Genomic DNA, 21,971 nt, shown 5'->3' on the forward strand with positions numbered 1-21,971 from the left:
CCGAATCCTAGGAGTTTGGTGTCAGACATTCAGCTGCAGATCAGTTCCATACAGTACAATGTTACTGTCAAAAGACTTTCTGATGTCCTTCCCTGGTTGGCTTCATGCTGACACCCCAAATGCTCATCTCCTTCCCTTTCTCCCTAACCCCCACCCTGTGCAACACTGAGGAGATCTGCCTTATTTCAGAGCATACCTGTTTGGTATAAAAGGGTTTTCTACTGCCATGAAGCCTGATACAAATTCCCAGCTCTTCTTCTAGACCCTTATCTTACACAAGCATGAGTTCAGATTTATTGTACAAAAATAAAACTATGTTGTCCCTCATTTGGATCCTAATTCCCTCACATGTACATTGCACAGCATTGCACTCTGCGTCCAATCTCTGCGTCCAGTTCTCTGCGTCCAATCATGATGGTTTTGGATTCATAATTGCTAGCGAGCAGGAAAATCCCAATGTGTGTGTTTGTCGACAGAATGTATACCTCACCTGTCAATCAAAATGATCTACATGGTGGCAGCTTACACTAGATTGAAACAATACAACACACACTACCCAGCAACCCTTGTTCCTCTTGTCTGTGGCAGAGCCCAGGGTTACCTTCTTTGCACTTCTTCTGCTAACCAAGGGCAACTGGTAGTTCGAGCAGAGTTCCTTCCAGCGAACAGCGGAAACATAAGCTCCTTGCAGCTGCTCATTCGTTGGCTGAGAGCTGGGGCCAGGTAGGTCTTCCATGTGCTGTGATGTCCTTCCTGCGGAGACAGGAAGTGGAACCTCCCAATGGCCCTTAGTCCTCTGGCCCATGGCAGAAGGCAAAGCATGCTCCCCTTCCACAGTCCACACAGGCAAATATATATCATCCATATGCATTCACTGAAGAAGTGAGGAAGCCCAACTTGGCATTTGCAAAGCCTGAGAGGCAAGGGCAGCTCCAAAGGGGAAAGAGAGGCAAGCACACACACACACACACACACGGATTGTGCTCCCCACCCCCGTCCTCCATTTCTGTTTTTAAAATCTAATATATGGGACACAGCTCGCCCACCCATAAACGCACTGTGCCCCCCTCAATTTTCCCCCCCTGGTGCCGCCACCGCTGAGAAATCAAAAATACTTTATTTCAGCAAAACATACAACAGCCCCAGGGCAAAAATTGTGTGTAGGACACCCCTCCCACCAAGTGAGGAATCAATATTGTTCTGGCCTTGTCAGAACTAGGAGATTCTGTTGCTGGGCTGCAGTGGGAAGTGGGGGGGGGCGTGAGTGTGGGGCCCTGGGTTGCTACTCCCCAGCCCGAACAGCTCTGTAAGACAGATATTCAGCCATCATCTTCCTTTTGTGGGGACGGGTTGCCTAAGGCTGCCCCATTTGCTCTGGGCAGAGGTAAGATTTGGACCAGTGACTTGTTTCGCAGCTCACTTTTCTCCTGGCCCATAGCTCACTAGGGTAATCTTCCTTAGCAACCTTGATTCCGAGAGGCATGAGGTGGTTAAAAGCCGTGAAAGAAAAAGCAGTCCACATGACGTGGTCTTGCTTATGTATTTGCATGTGCATTTACAGCAGGGTCTCTCTCTCTCTCTCTCTCTCTCTCTCTCTCTCTCCCTTTTAAGATCCAGTCTTTGAGCGAGAATAATCTACCCACCAGACCAAGCTGTGCTCAGGGCCTGGCTGCTCCTGTAGGGAACCGGCCCAAACGCTGGGCATGGCTGTGAGGACTCTCTAGCCACAGCGGCTCGTGCAGGGAGCTCTGGGGATTGCCATCCTAGGCTTGGTTTGGAGGGGTGGCCATCTGCCCTGAAGGAGCCGGGAGAGCTGCCTCCGCCCAGCCTGCCAGCCCTGTCACCAGCTCAAGTCTCCTCTCCAGCTGATCCCTGGGTCACATGCTGGAGCTCTGCCGCTCTCTCAGCCCTGATCCCCTTCAGGCACCAGTCACAGCAGTTCAGCCATGGCCAAGGCAGCTCCACGCACCGTGCTCATCACCGGCTGCTCCTCGGGCATCGGGCTGCGCATGGCTGTGCAGCTGGCGCAGGATCCCGGCAGGCGATTTCACGGTGAGCCCCCGGGGTCATCCAGAGCAGGGGTGGGCTGGCTTGGGGCTGGCTGAGTGCTCTTGGGGAGGGGGACTCTGCGCCTCGGGGGTGGCTGGTTTTGTGTGGCCCTTGGGTGCCAGCCCCACAGGCTAAAAGGGGCAGAAAGAAAGGCCAACGGGGCTGGAAGCTCTGCTGGGGCATTGCCCAGCATCTCCTCAGGCTCAACCCCACTGCTTTGCAGGATGGGATAATGGAGCCAGGGACAGGGCGGTCACTTGCCACTGGAGAGGGAAAGGAACCCAGCCTACTCCTTCAAGCCTGGCAGGCATTAACTCTGCTTAGTGGCCCACTGCAGCCTGGCACCTACAGTGCCCCCCCCCACACACACACCACACACCCTTGCAGCGTCATGCCCTATAAACTCACCTGCCTGCACTGCCCACCGAGTGTGGCCCCCGCTTTGCCCAGAGCACAATCAGCCTTGCAGACACTTAGCACCTACTCTGTGCCTGCTTTCCCACCTGTGCCTTCAGCAGCCACACTCCCCCTCCCTGCTGCTGCCTACCCTCCCTGCTTCCCCCTCCAGACAGATCTTGCTTTTGCCTCCTTGCCCCTCTCTCAACACCCGTGTCCCATAGCTGGATCCGTGCCCTTTCTCCAGCAACTCGGTGTGGGCTCAGGCATGCGCCAAAGGTCGCTTGTGTAACCAGCTCAAGATGACGGGGATATCAAGGGTGGTAAGGATGTTATCAAAGCCCCACTCTGCTCCCACCCTCAGTCCCAGTTCCAACCCCTAATTCCAATTCCCTACTTTGCTGCGTCTGCCATGGGAGGTGGAGTCCAAACAAGGAGCCTTGTGCTGACCACGTTGCCCAGGGTTAAGTAACTGGATCTGGGAGGTGCTGCTAAGTCCAAAGGGCATCTGAGATAGAGAGTAAACCACAGGTCTGTTAGATAACGCTGCATGGATACACCGCTGGCTGAGGATCTAGCACTGGGGCCTTATCTTCCCATGCCCCACACACAAAGGCCAGACATGCACAGCAAGGCCAGATCCTGCGTGCACGACAGCAGACACAAACATGGGTTGCACAATCCCCTTGCACAGCTGCAGGGGAGTAGCAGCAGGAGAGAGGGCATGCCCTCAACTCCTGCCTGTGGCTTCCAGCGGCATCTGGTGGGCCACTGTGTGAAACAGGATGCTGGACTAGATGGGCCATGAGTCTGATCCAGCAGGGCTGTTCTTATGTTTTTAATATGCACGCACACTGGACACAGCTTTCCAAAACACATTGCATTCACACACACACAAACACACACACCTGCCTTGCATGAGCAGACCAAAGGTAGTCTAGCATGCTGTTTACTGTCAGATGCCTCTGAGAAGCTCACCAAGAAGGGGCAAGGCATGAAGATGATCATCTTCCTCTGTTGTCCAGCTTCAGCAACTGGTATTCAGAGGTATACTGATGCTGAACTTGGAGGTTCCATTTAGTTACTATTACTAAAAGCCATCAATAGGTCTATCCTCCAGGAGTTTGAGTAACCCTTTATTAAAGCCATGTAAGCTAGTTGCCTTCGCTATTAAATTGAATTAAATTATTCATTCATTCAATTCATTTTTACATTTATATCCTGCACTTCTTCCAAGGAGTCCAGAGTGATGTACATGGTTATGTTTATCCTCACAACAACCTTGTGGGGTAGGTTAGGCTGAGAGATAAGGTTCTGACCCAGACTCACCCAGCGAGTTTCATGGCTGAATGGGGACTTGAACTCAGGTCTCCCTGGTCCTAGACCAACACTGTAGCCACTATACCACAATGCCATGTGCATCATGCACATACAACAGAGTATGTACCATATCCAGTCACATGGAATCATGACATCATACATGCACTCTGCACACTGTTCACACTGCACATCTGCAACACACTGCTGAGCTTGCCCCCCCATCCCAGCATCCCCTTATGAAACACTTGCACTTGCAAACTGCAATTTAAAAGCCTCACCAATATCATCACCAAAGGGATCTAGATTTCTAGATCCCATCTTCTTTAAATTCTGCTATCAGAAAACCCATTTTGTTGCATTAAGGAATGTAGGTGCTGCACACATTTAAACAAAAACACATTTTTGTGAATTGTTCAGAGCAATGGAGGATGAAAAAGGCAGAATTTTGGAATATTAGTTTTCATGAAGAAGGAAAGAGAAATTGGCAGGTGCAGGGTAAAGAAGCTACATCCATATCACCTGTGGCAGCTTAGCTGTTTTTCCATAACAATGAGGTCAAGAAACTTAAGGAAGCTGAGATTCACAAGGCTGTGATTCTGTTGTTTGATACTCCTGAGCGCCATGTGATGTTTAAAGCATTATTAGCCCAGAGCGGGGTATTTTTTTCTTTAGTGAATAGTTTGGGGGTACTGACAGATCAGGTCTGTGGTAGAAGTAGTGAGGGCTTGAACCCTACTCTCTATCATGGTCCCAATCTATGGAGGAGACGGGGGAGATCAATGATCCAGCTACTATTTAGGAAAAAACTAGGCCCATCTGGGTTAGTAACACTTTAAGCACCATGTGTAGTTTGTCCCTGAGAGAGCACACAAAATCCTTGCCACCTAGCAGATAAGAAAATACAGTGTGGTTCAGAGAAGGCCCAAGCTTCAGTGTTATACTCTCCTCACTTTCCCTCTCTCTGCTTAAGGGGAGGATACTAGAAGCTTCCATTTACAGTTTGCAACAAACCAGTTTCTTGTTACATACACATTCAGGAAACGATGGGTTATACAAACCAAAGATGCTGTACAAATCCAATACTCAGAAATAAGTCCCTTAGTTCAATGGGATTTACTTAGTTCAATGGGATTTACTTTCTAATAAGTGTGGTTATAACTACAGCCTTAGTTAACAAATCTGGATATTCCAACTTTCAATGTGTATATACTACATTTTCCTATATTTCTGACTAAATGGGAAACTGCAGTTTTTTGCAGTCTGTGAAACAAGCTTTTAAACTTTCTCCCCTTGTACATGAAGACGGAAAGAAAGGAAGGGGAAAACATGTAGGCTTGCCTGAGGCTCACTCTGATGACCTTAGCAACTTTTCCTCATTCAGTCTCTTAATCTGCAATATAGGGGTAATAAATAGGGATATGCAAAACTGGTTCGAATCAAACCGCGTTCGATTTAAACTGGTTCAAGCTCAAACCAGACCAGCCCTCTCAAAAGGGGGGCTGGTCCAAGTTCATGCCCAAGCGGGGCTGGTTCAGATTGATCCGGTTCAACCAGGTTCAACCAGTACTTTATGTTTGCAAAGGGGAATCCGGTAAGGATTCGGTAAGGATTCCCCTTTACAAGCAAAGAGGGGAACCCTATGGGGTTGAAAAGGGAGGGCAGGGGTGGGTGGGAGGTCACCTTACACACCATGGCAGCAGCGCGGCTCCTAAGTGGGGTGGAGGCTGCTCCCCTAGGCCCCGCCAGCGCTCTCTCCCATCAGCATGGGCCAGCTGGGGCATGATTCGGGCCTCTATGCAAGCATAGAGACCATTAGAGTGACCTCTGCACATGCACGGAGGCTATTTGCATCACCACGAGAGTGCTGGCGGGGCCTAGGGGAGTTGCTTCCGGCCCGCTGCCAACTGCCACCTCCACCAAGGAGTCGCACTGTGGCAGCACATAAGATGAGCTCCCTCCACCTCCTACTCTCCATTTTCAACCCCATAGAGTTCCCTCTTTGCTTGTAAAGGGGAATCCTTATCAGATTTCCTTTTGCAAGCATAAAGAAGTGGGCCAAACTGGCTCAACCTGGTTCTAGTATAGAACCGAACCACTGGCTGGTTCTAATGAACCAGCTCACCGACTGGGTGGTTCGGTTTGAGTTTGGTTCAGATTGAACCTTCCAGAGCAGTTCCATGCACATCCCTTGTAATAAAACCCTGCCTTATACTGTAAGGCTGTACGGATTACTGAGCTAATGACTGAAGTAGTTTGAATGCCTTGAACGCATTCTGTCTGACATACTGAGGAAAATTACTCAGAGTAGTCCCAATGAAATGAAAAGGACACATTAAGAAAACCTTACCTTGTACTTTTAATTTCAATGGGACTGCTTTCGAGACATTTTCCGACATCAGCCAGTAAATATTATTTGTTATTATTTATTTAAAATATTTATACCCCGCCCCTCCAGTGCACTACTGCTCGGGGCGGCTCACAACAATAAGATAGACACAGATACAATAAAAGTAATAAAATTAACTAATTTTTTTTTTGGTCAGATTAAAAACCACAATTATTAGGTTCAAATTAAAACTGAAAATTATAAAAAGCTATAGAAGCTAAAGAACCTACCAGATATAACAAAACAATAATAAAATAATAAAATCATAATGATGATGATGATGATGATGATGATGATGATGGAGCATTAAAAAGCCTCCTTAAAAAGGTGCGATATTGGTGTAATATTATTATTGTATAACTTCCCATGCACCGTATAATTGATTTCCACTACCTCAGCCATGCCCCAAAAGAGGCCACACACAAAAAATATCTTTATGTAAGATGCACATAGACAGACAGACAGACAGACAGACACACACACACACACACACAGAGTAAGGAGTCTTAGTAGCAGAGCATTCCTCCCATTGGCAGCTGGGCTTTCTTCCCGATCCCTGCCTCAGTCCCAGAGAGGGGGGATTAGCCACAGAGGGATTAACACCAGGACCCAAATCAGCTTACAATGCATGAATCCTCATTTGCCCTTCTGACCCCTGGCAAAGAGCCACCGTTCTCTTTGCCTCTGAGCCAACCAATCTATGCTGTGGGCAAATCGAGTGTCAGGCTGCAACCCCCCCTTTTGACTCCCTGAGCTGTTGGTCTTTTAGGTCTACAGCCATGGGGAGGCTTCTTGGTGCCTCCTTCAGTCTCCTTCCCTACATGTTCCGCTTTCGTTTTAAATAATGTTTCTAGCCCTTATGAAGACCTAAGAAAAATAAAGATGCAAGCTATATTCTTCTACTCAGTGGTTCAGCAAGGAGTAAACCTGCTCCTGGCTTGCAGTGTCCTGACTGTCCTGCCACAAAGAATCTGTGATGATTCACAAGGACTTTGCACTACACATACACATAAATATTCTAAAGATGGGAGATACTACTTATGAATGCTTGCTATTAAAGAAAAAAATGCTGGCAAGTAGAAAACTAGCAAATCAAGGAAATGGGGTTTTGATCCCCCCAGCTCCTTGCTATGCTACTTTTCTTCTTGCAGGGAGCTTTTCACACAAGGAAGCACTTCAAATTGTGGTTCCCCCTACCCTGCCTGCAATGTAAAGTGCACCTCGGAATTCTACCATCTCAGTCTGCTTTGTGTGTAGACCAAGCTTAAATTATTGAATACATCTGCAAACTTTAATTCATGGTGGGGGCTTATTAAGGTTTTGCTGTTTCACACTGACTGATCATGCCCTCCAGTCTACCTGTCTTAAGCCTCTCCTTTAGTAATACATGGGGCTGTGCGGGCCTGTGCTCTTTCTCCTGTCCAGTCATTGCCACCATGCGGGACCTGCGCAAGAAGGACAAGCTGGAGGCAGCTGCGGGGGACACCCTCAACAAGACCCTGAGCATCCAGCGCCTCGATGTCTGCAGTGACGAGTCTGTGACTGAGTGCATGAACAGTCTTCCCGAGAAACGGCTGGACGTTCTGGGTAGGAGTTCAGGAGGGAAGGCTCATAGTCAGAGAGGAGGGTGGTCGCTCTCCCCTGTACTAGTTTGCTGCGGGTGGTGCGGGAGAAGAGGAGGGCTACAAAGAGAGGCTGCTTCTCTGCTCTGTTAAGTGCTTGTCCTGGGAATGCCCCTACCGCAGCATAGCTACAATTGTGTTGTCTGCAGAACTTTGATTCAGCATGCAGGCTCCACACAGGTGCTGCTAACCTAACAAGTATATTCAAAGGGGTTACATACAGCTCTCTAGCAGGGCTCTTAATATAGGCCTGCAGCAGGTTTTCTTCTATTCCAAGGGAAGAGAGGGGGGGGGAGTTTGGTTGTAGTTAAGGGAATAGTCAAGTCACTGTGCTTCAATACAACAAAAACTAGCAAAAGGCCCAGACAGTTTGACTGGGGAGGGATGGAAGAAGGCATGGGGAGACAATTGCCAAAAATGAATCGAGCAGTAGATCCAGGCCAGGAGAAACATGTCCTTTTCCTGTCCCCACAAATCAATCAGGGTTTCAAAGCCATCAGAAAAAGTGGAAGAACACTTACCCCCACACAGTGTGTGCTTATTTCTACCACTCAAGGCCAACTCCTAGGATTTTTGGTGGGGTGTGAGTATTAACAGTAGCTTAGAAACACTCTCCCCGGCAACTTTGGAGCTGCCGTCAAAAGGGAACGTATTGACCTTGTTCTACACCGCAGTGTCCTTGAAAATAGAGGCCAGGCCACCCACTGTTAAGGAGGGTGGGCAGGATGTTGCCCTCTACCGCACCACAACTCTGTTCCTAAGTGCAATAGATTACTTTCCCCCATAAAGTAAATAAGAACTGCCCTGCTGGATCAGGCCCAAGGATGCCCATCTAGTCCAGCATCCTGTTTCACACAATGGCCCACCAGATGCTGCTGGAAGCCTACAGGCAGGAGCTGAGGGCATGCCCCCTCTTCTGCTGTTACTCCCCTGCAACTGGTACTCAGAGGCATCCTCAGACTAGTAGCCGTTAATAGACCTCTCCTCCATGAAGTTATCCAAACCCCTCTTAAAGCCATCCAGGTTGTTGGCTGTCACCATATCTTATGGCAGAGAATTCCACAAGTTGATCATGCGTTGTGTGAAAAAGTACTTCCATTTGTTGGATCTAAATTTCTTGGCAATCAATTTCATGGGATGACCCCTTGTTCTAGTATTATATGAAAGGGAGAAAAATGTCTCTCTATCCACTTTCTCCACACCATGCATGATTGTATAGACCTCTATCATGTCCCCCTGCAGTCGTCTTTTTTCTAAACTAAAAAACCCCAGGTATTGTAGCCTTGCCTCATAAGGAAGGTGCTCTAGGCCCCTGATCATCTTGGTTGCCATCTTCTGCACCTTTTCCAGTTCTGCAATGTCCTTCTTTAGATGTGGTAATCAGAATTGTATGCAGTGCTCCAGGTGTGGCCGCACCATCGTTTTGTATAAGGGCATTATAATATTAGCCGTTTTATTTTCAGTCCCCTTCCTAATGATCCCTAGCATGGAATTGGCCTTTTTCACAGCTGCCGCACATTGAATCAACCACTTTCAACGAGCTGTCCACCTCAACCCCAAGATCCCTCTCCTGCTCAGTCACCGACAGCTCAGATCCCATCAACGTATACTTGAAGTTGGGGGTTTTCGTCCCAATATGCATCACTTTACACTTGCCAACACTGAACCGCATTTGCCATTTTGTCACCCACTCATCCAATTTGGAGAGATCCTTTTAGAGCTCTTCACAATCTGTTTTGGATTTCACTAACCTAAATAGTTTGGTGTCATCTGCAGATCTGGCCACCTCGCTGCTTACCCCAACTTCTAGATCATTTATGAATACATTAAAAAAAACTCCGGTCCAAGTACAAATCCCTGGGTGACCTCACTTCTTTCTTCCCTCCATTGTGAAAACTCTCCATTTATACCTACCCTCTGTTTCCTGTGGCAGACATTCAGATAAATTGAAGGGGTGCACATCAGGACAAGAACCACTATAGTGGAGTGTGGTCTAAACCTACTCCCTGCCCCAATGACCCCACCAAGAATCAAGCCTACTCTTATCTACATAGCCCTATGCTGGTTTCTGTGGTCAATCTGGAATGTGACAAAGTTGAGAACTGGCTTTCATATAGATATTTATTCATATTTGTATATGATTTCCTTCAGCTTTAAAAGTATTTCACATACACTATCTCTATAAACTATAGCCTACAGGCCAGAGGTCCAGAGTTCTGCACTAATATTTAGAACAGGAAGGTCCGATTCAAACGTTTTCTGATTTTAACTCTCCATCTGTATTTTGGATACTGTGATGGCTTATGGCGAACTAGTTATTTTTGGCCTGTTAAATTAACGGGCGCTAGGGGAGTTCTGTGCTCCGGGCCCCCTGTCGTCATTCCCCCTCCCGCCGCCACCAGCCTCCATGCCGCGGCCGGTCTCCCCGGCCAGGCAAGGGCCCCCCTCCACCGCCGGCCTCCCCTTTCTGGATTTCCGCCTCCCCGGCTGGCCTCCGTCGGCGCTGCGGCCACCGGCTTGTGTCTGCCGCCGAAGCGGCCGCCGGCTCACCTCCGGCGACTTCCCCTCCTGGCCCCCTCCCGGTTCCCACATGTCGGCCTCCCCCCCGTCCGACTTTGGCTCGGGGCCGCGGCTTTGCCGCCGCCTTAGCCAGCTTTCCCCCCCCGCCTCTTTCCCCCACCCGGCTTCGCGGCGGCCGCTTCTCCTTGGCCGCCGCTTCTCCCCACTCATCATGGCAGCCGTATCTGGGCGGCCGTATCTTTCTCGTGCATGCCCAGAACAGGCGAGAAAGACATGGGCGGCACAGGATCACACTCTACCATATTATTATAGAGGATACAATAATTTTTAGTGGGTTTTTTTGCATTTTATATCCTGCTCTTCCTCCAAGGAGCCCAGAGCAGTGTACTACATACTTCGGTTTCTTCTCCCATCAACCCTGTGAAGTAGGTTAGGCTGAAAGAGAAGTGACTGGCCCAGAGTCACCCAGCAAGTCTCATGGCTGAATGGGGATTTGAACTCAGGTCTCCCCAGTCCTAGTCCAGCACTCTAACCAGGGGCGTAACGAGGCTGGAGTGGGCCCAGAGACAAAATTTTAAAATGGGCCCCTCGCTGATACACACACACTCACTTCACATTTGACTTGCCTTTGGGGGCCCCCTCGAGGCGTGGGGGCCCCAGGCAGCTGCCTCCCCTTGCCTAATGATAGTTACGCCCCTGACTCTAACCACTACACCACGCTGGCTCAAATAAAAATACAAATCTGCCCTTTTCTAACCAAATATCATGCTAGGAAACCATTATTCATTTTTAAGCATCAGTACATTAAATTGCTTGCTTTGCATACGAGCTGTGGGTTTTTTGGAGAGCTGCATTTTTCTCAATATTCAAAAAGTGAAGGTGTGATTTTGCCTCTGCGCCCCACCACTACCACATCATGCACATACAACCAACCAAAGTAGGATTATTCACAAACATTAGCTCCCACCCTCCAAGTTAACTCTTTCATGCAAATTTGCCAGAAGAAGAGAGCAGCAGGAGAGAACAAACTGTCATCCAAAGGAAGGTTCTAGATCTAGGACAACAGATTCCCCGCAAAGATATTTTCCCCAAGAAAACTTTCACCAGTGGAGTTGAATCACTAGCATCAGGACTACCCTGAACATTGTATCTCCCTAATCTCCCAGTTGTAGATTAGTGTGCTCATTTGCTCTCAGTTGCCTTACTAAACACCCTCTCACACACTCACATACTTTCCTAGTTCCTTAATAAATATAAATGTAAAGCACATAATCTACTTGCAGGTGAGGTAAAAAGATAAGTGGGTAAGCTCCAAAAGGACTTGTTCTGAGGTTCCCTACCTGTTGGCAGTGATAAGAGTAAGAGCTGGTTCACCCACTAGCCAAAATATGACCTCCATCAGGTGTCACTGTTGTCATCTTCCTAGGCAGGTGTTTCAATCGTCCTGGTCCTTTTCTCCTGACTAGGAAGAAGGGGGAGCATTGTATTTGCTGTTGCTAGGCTCAACTATTATGGTGATGTTGCAGTTGCCTAGCAACCACACTGTTTCCCTTTGGAAGAAACCACAGATCAGTGCTAGAACACATGGTTTGCATACAAAATGGCCCCGAGTCAATCCCATTTCCTAGCAAAATGGTCATTCTAAAGGCAGAGCCGACGTACACCTAACTATGAGAGGAAATTGCCACAGCGAAGTCAGTATTAGAGGAAGGAAGAGTTCCTAGTTTGAAGACACAGAAGAATATGTAGAGAGCCAATGGTGGGCACAAAGGGAGGGTCTCCACTCCTGCTCAGGACCTGCTCTGGTAATAGTGGATGTTTTGCTTAGCACAGGGATTGGTCTTTAACTCTATAACTTACTTATGTGCCCCAGTGAACAATGCTGGTGTCGGGCTCGTGGGCCCTGTGGAGTCCATCTCTATTGATGATATGAAGCGCGTCTTTGAGACCAACTTCTTTGGTGCCATCCGCATGATCAAAGCTGTTCTCCCCCAGATGAAGCAGCGGCAGAGCGGGCAAATTGTAGTCATCAGTAGTGTCATGGGAATGCAAGGTGAGCATGAATGGCATGGGGAAGGGGAAGCAGAGGCTTCAGAGCCCAGACTGGTGTTGCTGCAAACCTTTAGCTTAGCTCTGAAACTCTGGTATCAAATGACACCGCCTGGCCATCAGAGAATCCCCAGTTGAGCTAAAGTTGAAGAAATCAGCAGGCTATGCAAGTTTCTCTCGTGGCTGCATATGGTGAGGTGCATATGGGATCTGCCATTTAAGATAGGGCAATGCATTTCGGAGCATCATATTATATACATTTAAATATTTAAAATTTTGTAAAGAAAGAGATCTGGTTTTTATTTCAGGTGAAATGTTCATCTGAGATATAGGTTTTCACTTTGGCAGGATCAGTGCATCCTTTGACAACAGATATTCAACATCAAATATCTGAATTTACTTTTTTTTTTTTTTAAGGAAGTACTGTATATTGCAAAACGTCAGTCTCCAAACTTGGAAGTCAACCATTCAGCTCCAAGTATTTCAGATGTCAGTGTTCATAATGGGGGGACATGTTATTTTATTTCTAGAACTTTTACTTTTCATAAAATTTATACTTTCAGCATGAGACTATCAAGCCAGCTTACAAAAAGGTTTCAAACAAAAATATACAATCAAAAATAGTAACAACCACATCACTTTAAAAAACAGCATATGAAAAGATTCATCATAGAGGCAACGTCCTAAGTGTATGCCAAAGCAGAACTCTCCACTGCCTTCCTAGTAGCAGCTCTAGTGAAAGATTTCTAGGTCCTTGGTTATAAGCATTGGCTGACATCCAAACTAGGGATGTGCAAGACATTTCGGTGTCAAAATGTTTCAACTCTAAACTGGCTGTTGCAAGTGTTTCGAGTTCGAAACAAAACACCCTTTAAATAAGGGACCTGTTTTAAACTCGGAACAAAACAAGCCTATCTCTATCTAAAACATTTTGACATTTTAAGTGCCATTTTGGAGGCCCGTTTTTCCTTTGCTGATTGGTTTTCTGGCACTTGCATTCTGTGGGGAGGGAGGGGGAATCCAAAAGGAGGGAGTTTCAAAATGTATTCAAAGGCACTGGGAGGCAGAAACAGCCCTTATAGTATGTCTCTCTTAAAGAGTATACATCAGGAGAGGAGGAAGGAAGGTCTGATTTTGTGGTTTTCTCAGCACTGAGGCTAATATACTGTGTTTTTGCTGCTATAACTATCTGGTTTTGCTGGATCTCAGATTGACAAAGGCAGAACTTGGGTGCCTGCCTGCCTTGAGTTGCAGTGTTGTTTGTTTGTGAGATAGTATTGTGGTGAGAAATGGACAACTCCTATGGGAGTTGGGGGGAAGGTTAAACATTTGTTAAAAATCACTTGCTTTGTGGGCGCGGTGGTGGGTAGCATCCATCATGCCCTACCATGCAACCCACTTTGGTGTTCCTAGGAGCTACCAATGCAGGACAAAGGGGTGTTTCAAGTTTTCCCATTGTTCCCTATAGCTGGAACACTTGAAATGTTTTGGGTTTTGTTCTGAAATAACGAGTTTGACTGCTGTTTCGATGAAATGTTCTGGTCATCTGCATTTTGTTTCGAGCTTGAAACAAAACGCAAAATCTGTTTTGTGCACATCCGTAATCCAGACTAAGTTGTTGGATAGTACTACTCATAAGTTATTCTAGAGGGCTATGTAATTTCAGCAGGAGTACTCAAGAGTTTTAGTCTGGATGCCAACCAGCGGTTTAATTTTGGAGCCAAGGACAGACTGATTCCACTGCAGTATGATGATGTTGATGACACCTCTTATAGGACAGGCAAACAGAGTTTCATTTGTGCCACATTTTGACAAGTTGTTTGGATGTAAACAAACACCTGAGGAGAACTCTTTCTCCTGTTGTGGTTCTCAAACTGGAGGACAGGCCCCACTTGAGAGCCCAAGATAGCTGGAGGGATGTGTGTGTGCAAAGTTCCCCAGAGAGATAGGATCCTGCACTGGGCATCCCAATCCAGCTGCCAACACTGCTATGCAATCAATCGGTTTTTATTACAGCCGTTGGCCAGCCAAGAGATAAAAATCAGAATAACAAATATAACTAATATACACAAATAGTGACTGAAAATTACACACAATAAAACAGTATACAAACATCCAGGATAGATTAGTTTAAAAACAGTGAGACCTTAATCTCATAGCAATATAAAAAAATTTGGCCACCACTTTTGTGATCTCACAGCTTGTATCCGCAAGGCAATATTGTGTATAAAAAAGCTCACACCTTCCAGGAAATCTAACTAACGAGGGAAATAGGTTCTTCTCTAACACCTTGATACAAAGAGCAATATAACAAAACATGGGTAACAGTTTCCAGGAGGCCAGAGCTACAAGGGCAGAAAACCGTAGCTGAAGAATCCTTAGCGAACCTCCTTTCCAGAAGAGAGGAGGGCAGCACATTTAAGCGAGCCCGAGCAAACGCCACCCAAAACTTGGAGAAGTGAAGTGTTGTTAAATAATTTGTACCTCTATCTCCCGTAGGAGGGGAAATCCCAAAGTGTAGGGGAGAGCAGGTCCTGTTAGCCGAAGACATAAGTTCCTGACGTTCAGTGTCATGCAACCGTAGAAATAATATTTCCTTCACCTTATTATTCTCCAGAGTAAGTAGTTCAGAAGGAGAGAGTCCCGATTGCATTATTTTGTTGTTTACATAAAATAGCCAGGGGTTTGGATAAGAGTCCAACCATAAGTAACGGAAAAAAGAAAATTCCCAAATCTCTAAACAGAGTTTAATCCATTTAGCAAAAGTAGATTCCCAAGCTTTACAGACTATAGAAAAAGACCCAGATTCCAGGCAAAGAACAGAATATGGCAAGCACCCAGGCACTGCAAAGATTGCTCTTAGGAATATAGACTGTACTCTCTTCAATTCAATAATGAGGTTCCAAAAAGTAATTGAGCCACAATCTTAGCCCGAAATACCTGGAGTGCCATAGGTATATACTGGCCTCCTTTAGAATAGTAGAAGCACAAAAAGGCACTAAGAGTTTTACGGGCTACATGGATGGAGGACAGCCCGTGGGTATTCCAGTTAAGATTATATTGGAAAAGAATGCCTAAATATTTGTATTTGTAAACCTGCTCAATGTGGTTCTTGTTTACTACCCATTTGTATACTTTCCTGGATTTAGGGGGAAAAAGGACCTTTGATTTTTTATAATTGATAACTAACTTGTTATCGTTGCAGTAGCAAGCAAAAGCATACAGCAATCTTTGCAAACCCAGTCTAGTCTGAGATAATACAGCCGCGTCATCCACATATAACAACACCAGCACTCATTTATCAGACAGCTTCGGTGCATGTGAATCCACCTTTTCCAGACATTGGGCCAAATCGTTAATAAAAAGATTAAACAATGTAGGGGCCAAGACACAACCCTGTCTGACCCCACGAGTAGAAGGAATTGAACCAGTTAGAGCCCCATTAGTGGCATACCTAACCCGTAATGAAGATGTGGAATAGAGCTGCATCATCAGGAATAAGAGTCTTTTGTCTATTGTAGTTTTTTCAAGTTTGGACCATAATAAGTGTCTGGAAATGGAATCAAACACAGATTTTAAATCTATAAAGGCAACAAAAAGTTTGCCTTTAGGGCCACTAGAATATTTCTTCGCTAGATGATACAAGATCATACAATGATCTAGAGTAGAGTGGCCTGCTCTAAAACCTGCTTGCTCAATCCCAAGAATCTGGTTCTCTGAGATCCATGCCTCAAGCCTGTCCAATAAATAAAGAGCGTATAGCTTACCAACCACGGACAGCAAGTTTATGGGTCTATAATTAGATGGATCCAAATGAGAACCATTTTTAAATATGGGAACAACTATTGTTTTCCATTGCTCTGGTATAATTCCTGTGCTGTTAATAGGTGTAAATAAATTAGCTAAAACTAAGGACCACCATTCTATATTAGCTTTCAGGAAGAATGAGGTCTGGACCAGGGGCTTTTCCAGTTTTTAAACGTCCTACTAAATTCGTTATTTCTGCAGGAGTAACGGGGGGCCAGCAGGGTAACACATCGATCAGAGGTGGTACAAAAACCTGGCTGGGCTGTGCATCATTATAAACTGTAAAAAAGTGGGTTTCCCACGATCTAGCTGAAATCCTACAAGGCATGTTAACGGAAACAATTCTCCAAAAAGTGTGTCTATCTTTATTATTAGTAATCATTATAAGCTTATTCCAGGCATTTCGTGAGGCTTGATGTTTAGCATATTTGAGACTGCTTTTGTATGCTTTCTTTATCTGAAAATAGATTGGTGGGAGAGTTTGTTCTGAGCCCGATCTATACTCTCTGTAACCACTATGCTAACTATGAAAGCTGAAGAGAGACCTCTCTCCCCTTCCTGCCTCCTCCTCCTCCGGTTGACTGCTTTTTAAGGGGTGGGGTCTTTGTATGTGGAGATGCTCTGTTTATGCTCCCTTTTAATGCCAGTGTTTCATGCCCCCAGTCCACAGATTCCTACACACACAAAGCAGTGGACCATTGTGTCTGAGCATCCTGGTCAAGAAGTGGTGAGGTGGTGGCCAATAGCTTGAAGAGGGGAAGTTCAGAACGTATAGTGCAAAAGGGGCAAGGTTAAAAAATTTTTTTCAAACCCAAAAACTGGCACTACCCTGCATTGATGGGGATGCCAGAGAGGACACACAGGTTTTGTGAGGTAATATCCCTGGACCAGTGTTCCCTATAACAGGGATTCCCAGATGTTGTTGACTACAACTCCCATAATCCCCAGCTGCAATGGCCTTTAGCTGGGGGTTGTGAGAGTAGTAGTCAAGGACATCTAGACTGGGAATACCTGTTACAGGGAATACTGCCCTGGACTCAGACAGAATGTGATGTATTGTTGTACGATATGCTAGCTGGTTCATTGTATTTATCCAGGCTTAGAAATAGGCCTGGTCACCTGTGGTAAAAATTGCTTTGAGGCAACCAGGAAGGAAAGCCTGGAAAGAAGAAGATGACTGTTGCTCTTTTTCTTCCAAATTACTAACACTGATATATGCTAGGAAGCAGGCTAGTGACATTTCTTGGGATGGATGCTAACATTCATGGAGATCATTCACACAGTCAAAAACTGTGTTCTACCCAGGTTTGGGATCTGTGTGTACTCCCAATTTTTGATTGTGTGGAAGCAAGTTTAGAGGAAAACCTGGGTAGCTTTTTCTCCTACCACCTTGCTTCCACACAATCAAAAATTGGGAGTACACACAGATCCCAAACCTGGGTAGAACACAGTTTTCAATTGTGTGGATGACCTCATGGACTGAAGAAAGAACTACACATTCTCCCCACACAAAAACCCTCCATGTTTTCCTCATGAGGCTAATGGGGAGAATCAGCAGGTGGGATGGTGTGTGTAACCCTTTCCACACCCACTAATTCTTCTCTACAAATGCCTCCCCCAGCTTTTAGAAATCATTTTTCTCAGGCAGACCCCAAAACCAGAAGCCCAGCTGGCGGGGAAGGAAGCAGCCAAGGTGAGCATTTGTGGGGGGCCAATCAGCAAAGCACCCACCTGCCTTTCCTCCTGCAAGGACCCCCCTCTGCTCCGGCATTCACATCAATTCATTCAATGTGGATTGGGTAGCATGTGTTTGCCAAGATAGCATATAGCTGTTGGTGTTAATGCATGTACTGCCATCCATGAGCATGACACTTTTCGAGGTAATACAGGACAGATCCCTGCCCTGAGGGGCATACAGTCTAGAGACCAACAAGTGGGAGACACCCGAGGAAAAGCAATGAAAATAGAGGCAGGTGTAAACATAGAAAGAATGTGTGATTCTTGCAGTTACATGTACGTAAGTCTAGTTACAGTAGAGGATGGGGCCTTTATTTGATGGCAAGTCTATTTGCCTCTTGTGGCAAAGCATCTCAGTTCTTCAGTTTATAGCACGTATTCCTTACGTCATTTTTTTAAAAAAATTGTTTTACATTTTATACCCTGCTCTTCCTCCAAGGAGCCCAGAGCGGTTTACTACATACTTAGGTTTCTCCTCACAACAACCCTGTGAAGTAGGTTAGGCTGAGAGAGAAGTGACTGGCCCAGAGTCACCCAGCTAGTTCCATGGCTGAATGGGGATTTGAACTCAGGTCTCCCCGGTCCTAGTCCAGCACTCTAACCACTACACCACAGCACCAAACCCTTTTTGTGTGGGGGGGGAGGGTGCAAAGACTTATCTGCTGTACTAGAGGCAGGACTAGATCTAACAGGTTTAACTTACAGGAGGGTAGATTTCAGTTGAACATTAGGAGATTCTTCTTAATGGTGAGAGGGATTTGACAATGGAGCAGTGTACCTAGGGAGATGGTGGGCTCTCCCTCCATGAGGGTCTCCAAGCAGAGGCTGGGGAGCAGGGGTGTAGCTATAATTGAGCGAAGGGGTTCAAAGAACCCGGGGGCCCCAGCTCCTGAGGACCCCTGAGCTCCACCCCTCCCTATTTTTTTCATTATTCTGAGGGGCCGCTGGAGAGAGGAGCGGACGTGGGCCCTCTCTCCTTTAGCTACACACCTGCAGGGAAGCCATTTGCTGGGGATGCTCAAGCTCTGGATTTCCAGCATTGAACAGAGAGCTAGACTGGATGACTGACAAAACTCCGCCAACTCTTTCATTCTATTCTTTTATTTTTCGGGGGGGGGGGGTCCCTTTGAACAATCAATTTCTGTGTTAAATTATCTTCTATCTGAGGGGTTGTCAATCTTTTTTTTAAGCCCCTCTGTCTCACTTTAGCACAGGCACCCTGTCTAAACAGCCAAGAATCCCAGAAGTGAATGTTGCCAAACCTGATGGGAAATAAAATACAAGTTAAGTAAACCTGTCCCAGGCTCAGTCAGACCTCTCTCCCTCTACCCCTGACTCTATACCAGGGAGTCTCAAACTTGGGTCCTCAGGTGTTATTGGACTTCAACTCCCATAATCCCCAGCCTCAGTGGCCTTTGCTTAAGGATTATGGGAGTTGAAGTCCAATAACACCTGAGGACCCAAGTTTGAGAATCACTGCTCTATACTGTGGCTTCCTTCTTCCTCCCATCCTCTGGAGCCTCTTGGCCAGGACTCCAGAGCATAGCCCTGACCTGGCCTGGCCTCTTCTTCCTCCACTCCACATGACCGGCTGGATAGGTACTCATGCTGAGCCCATCTCTCCCTCAGCCTGACTGACAGACTTGGCTGTGAGGGACATACAGGCTGATGATCAGGGTCAGCTACCGAGCATCTCAGGTAGGCTGAGGGAGGCATGGGCCGAGCCTGAGTACTTAGCCAGCCAGCCAGTCGTGTGGAGCAGAGGAGGGAGGGATGCTGCTTGACACTCCTCCTCCCCTCCCGGAAAGAAAGTGCTTCAGCTGGAGAGAAAAATCATTTGCTAGAGAGCCAATAGCATGGCATGCAAGTGGGCCAGGGAGGCTCTGCGTACCTCCTACAAGACTTCAAAGTCCCCCAAGGGGTTCAAGTACTGCTGGTCAAATATCCTTCCTCTATCTCACAGCTGATTATATGTCCATCAATGAAGCAGACTACTACGACTGTATACTCACTTTTGCTTTCAACCAGGTGTACCCTTCAATGATGTCTACGCTGCCTCCAAGTTTGCCATGGAAGGTTTCTGTGAGAGCCTAGCTGTGCAGCTCCTCAAATTCAATATTTTGTGAGTGTATGACAAGGGGGTGAAGTGGGGATCCAAACCTAAAATGGTTCAAATTAATGCAGCTCAAAGAAGCCAAAAAGAATCTTCACATACACCTTTCCATGACACGTCAGAGGAAATACACCCTAGAAATACACACACAAAGGAAAAGTTGTGCCGCCAAGTCGGTGTCAACTCCTAGCCAATGGTGACCACAGAGCCATGTGGTTTTCTTTTGGTAGAATACAGGAGGGGTTTACCATTGCCATCTCCCACACAGTATGAGATGATGCCTTTGAGCATACACATATACACCCTAAAAAACTTCCTTAAAGCCCAGGCAGCCTGAAAAATTCTAATACTGGGCTAATACTGTTGGCTGTCTATTTAGCATCAGTGGTGTAAGTTGACTCCCCCCCCCCCCCAAAAAAACCCCATGCACCTTGCAGGTACTATTGATCTTAGTCCTGTAGCCTCTCCTCTTCCCTTCAGCTATGCCCACTGAGCTGCCCCTTCCATTTTTAGCTTTACCTCTTCTTTGAAGACAGACCATTTAACTCGAATACAATCTATATATTTAATTCTCCTGGGTGTGCCAGGGAAAAATGTGTCCCGGCAGCCCAGCTGATTGGCTGGGCTGCGGGGCGCCTGATTGGCTGGCGCACCCAGGAGAACAGCAGCGGCCATGGCCGGGGAGCCAGGCGGGCCTGGCTGCAGAGGCGAGGCGGCGGGCCCGGCGGGCCAGCTAGAGGCACAGATGCTCTGTGCCCGGGCCCACTAGTATTATTTATTACATTAAAGTATTACAACTCAAAACAAGATTGAAAATTGCCTCGCCTAGTCCACAGAAAACACAGTGATTTACCTAGGGCTTAATTTGTGCCAAGGCTCATCATTATATGTGAAATCTATTTATTATATTAATTCTCCTGGGTGTGCCTTGGAATGTGTGTCCCAGAGCCCAGCTGATTGGCTGGGCGGTGGATGTGCCTGATTGGTTGAGGCTCACCCAGGAGGATTGGTCGCCGCGGAGGCAAGGCGGAGGAACTTGGCCTGGCGGCCTGGGCCCGGCACAGGCTGGCCAGAGACGGGGACAGAAGGTGGGGGGAAGAGGTAGCCAGCCCCAAAGAGCACACAGATGCTCTGTGCGGGGTCGGCTAGTCTATATATAAAAGGCAAAGGATGTAAGTGGCAAGCCCTGCCCACACAGTGCTTTACCAATCGGAGGTAACAGGGCAGAAGCACCGTGGTGATTGGGCAGTGGGGATTCCATATGCAGATAGGGAGGAGGAGCCTGTAATGGTTAAGGTCAGTTGGAATGAAACTGTTACTGGTCAGAATAGACAGACAGACAGACAGATATAAAAGGATAGTGGGCAGGGGGGTCTGCGAAGAGAGGGGTCGTGAGGGAGGGAGGGAGGGAGGAGCCCCTTCAGGAGAAGGAGGCTGCTGCTGTGTGAATTAGATGAGGAAACAAGATGAACAAGATCTGTTAACTCAGGGAGAAAGAAAGAGAGAGAGGGAGGGAGGAAGGAAGGAAGGTGAGGGACAGGCCCCGAACTGTCAGTGACCTGAGGGGAACGAGCAGCCAAGGCAGCAGCAGTAAGGAAGGGCCCGGTCAACCGCTGCCTCGTGGGGCTACCAAGACCATTGGAGGCAGGCCTGTCAGCGTCCTGAGGGGAATGAGCAGCCATGGCGGCGGCGGTGGCGAGGAAAGGCCCGGTCAACCGCTGCGGTGCCAGCAACACCACCGCTGCAACCAAGAAGGGTGCGGGGGATGGAGCAACAGGATGGAGGAGGAGGAGCAGGAGTGTGGGTGGAGAGATCTCTGAGGTGAGGGGGGTGAAGGGAGCAATCAAGTACTAGCGAGCAGATGCTCTGCACAGGTTAGGCTAATAGAGAATAAAAATGTATCTAAACATGTGCTGTATGCCTTCTTCACTACTGAGCAAGTAGAACCTAAACAAGTACAGCCTATATGCAG

General features: G+C 47.1%; 1 protein-coding gene across 3 annotated transcripts in view; it reads left to right on the top strand.

Annotated features, from left to right (window-relative positions):
• Positions 1 to 628: 628 nt before the first annotated feature.
• RDH8 (retinol dehydrogenase 8) overlaps positions 629 to 21,971 on the top strand; it is a 31,833-nt gene continuing 10,490 nt past the window's right edge. For 2 of the 3 annotated variants that reach the window (XR_008314965.1, XM_053289676.1), the window contains exons 1-5: positions 629 to 723; positions 1,612 to 2,052; positions 7,577 to 7,738; positions 12,167 to 12,346; positions 19,915 to 20,008. Coding sequence is in view for 2 of the 3 variants with exons in the window: in XM_053289676.1 (XP_053145651.1) it covers positions 1,947 to 2,052; positions 7,577 to 7,738; positions 12,167 to 12,346; positions 19,915 to 20,008 (542 nt within the window). In the remaining variant the exon portion in view is untranslated. Of the gene's footprint in view, positions 724 to 807; positions 883 to 1,611; positions 2,053 to 7,576; positions 7,739 to 12,166; positions 12,347 to 19,914; positions 20,009 to 21,971 lie in introns of those variants that run through there. The other variant, XM_053289677.1, reaches the window with a different exon arrangement.

The sequence above is a fragment of the Hemicordylus capensis genome, chromosome 2 (genome assembly GCF_027244095.1).
Source record: "Hemicordylus capensis ecotype Gifberg chromosome 2, rHemCap1.1.pri, whole genome shotgun sequence".
NCBI lineage: Eukaryota > Metazoa > Chordata > Lepidosauria > Squamata > Cordylidae > Hemicordylus > Hemicordylus capensis.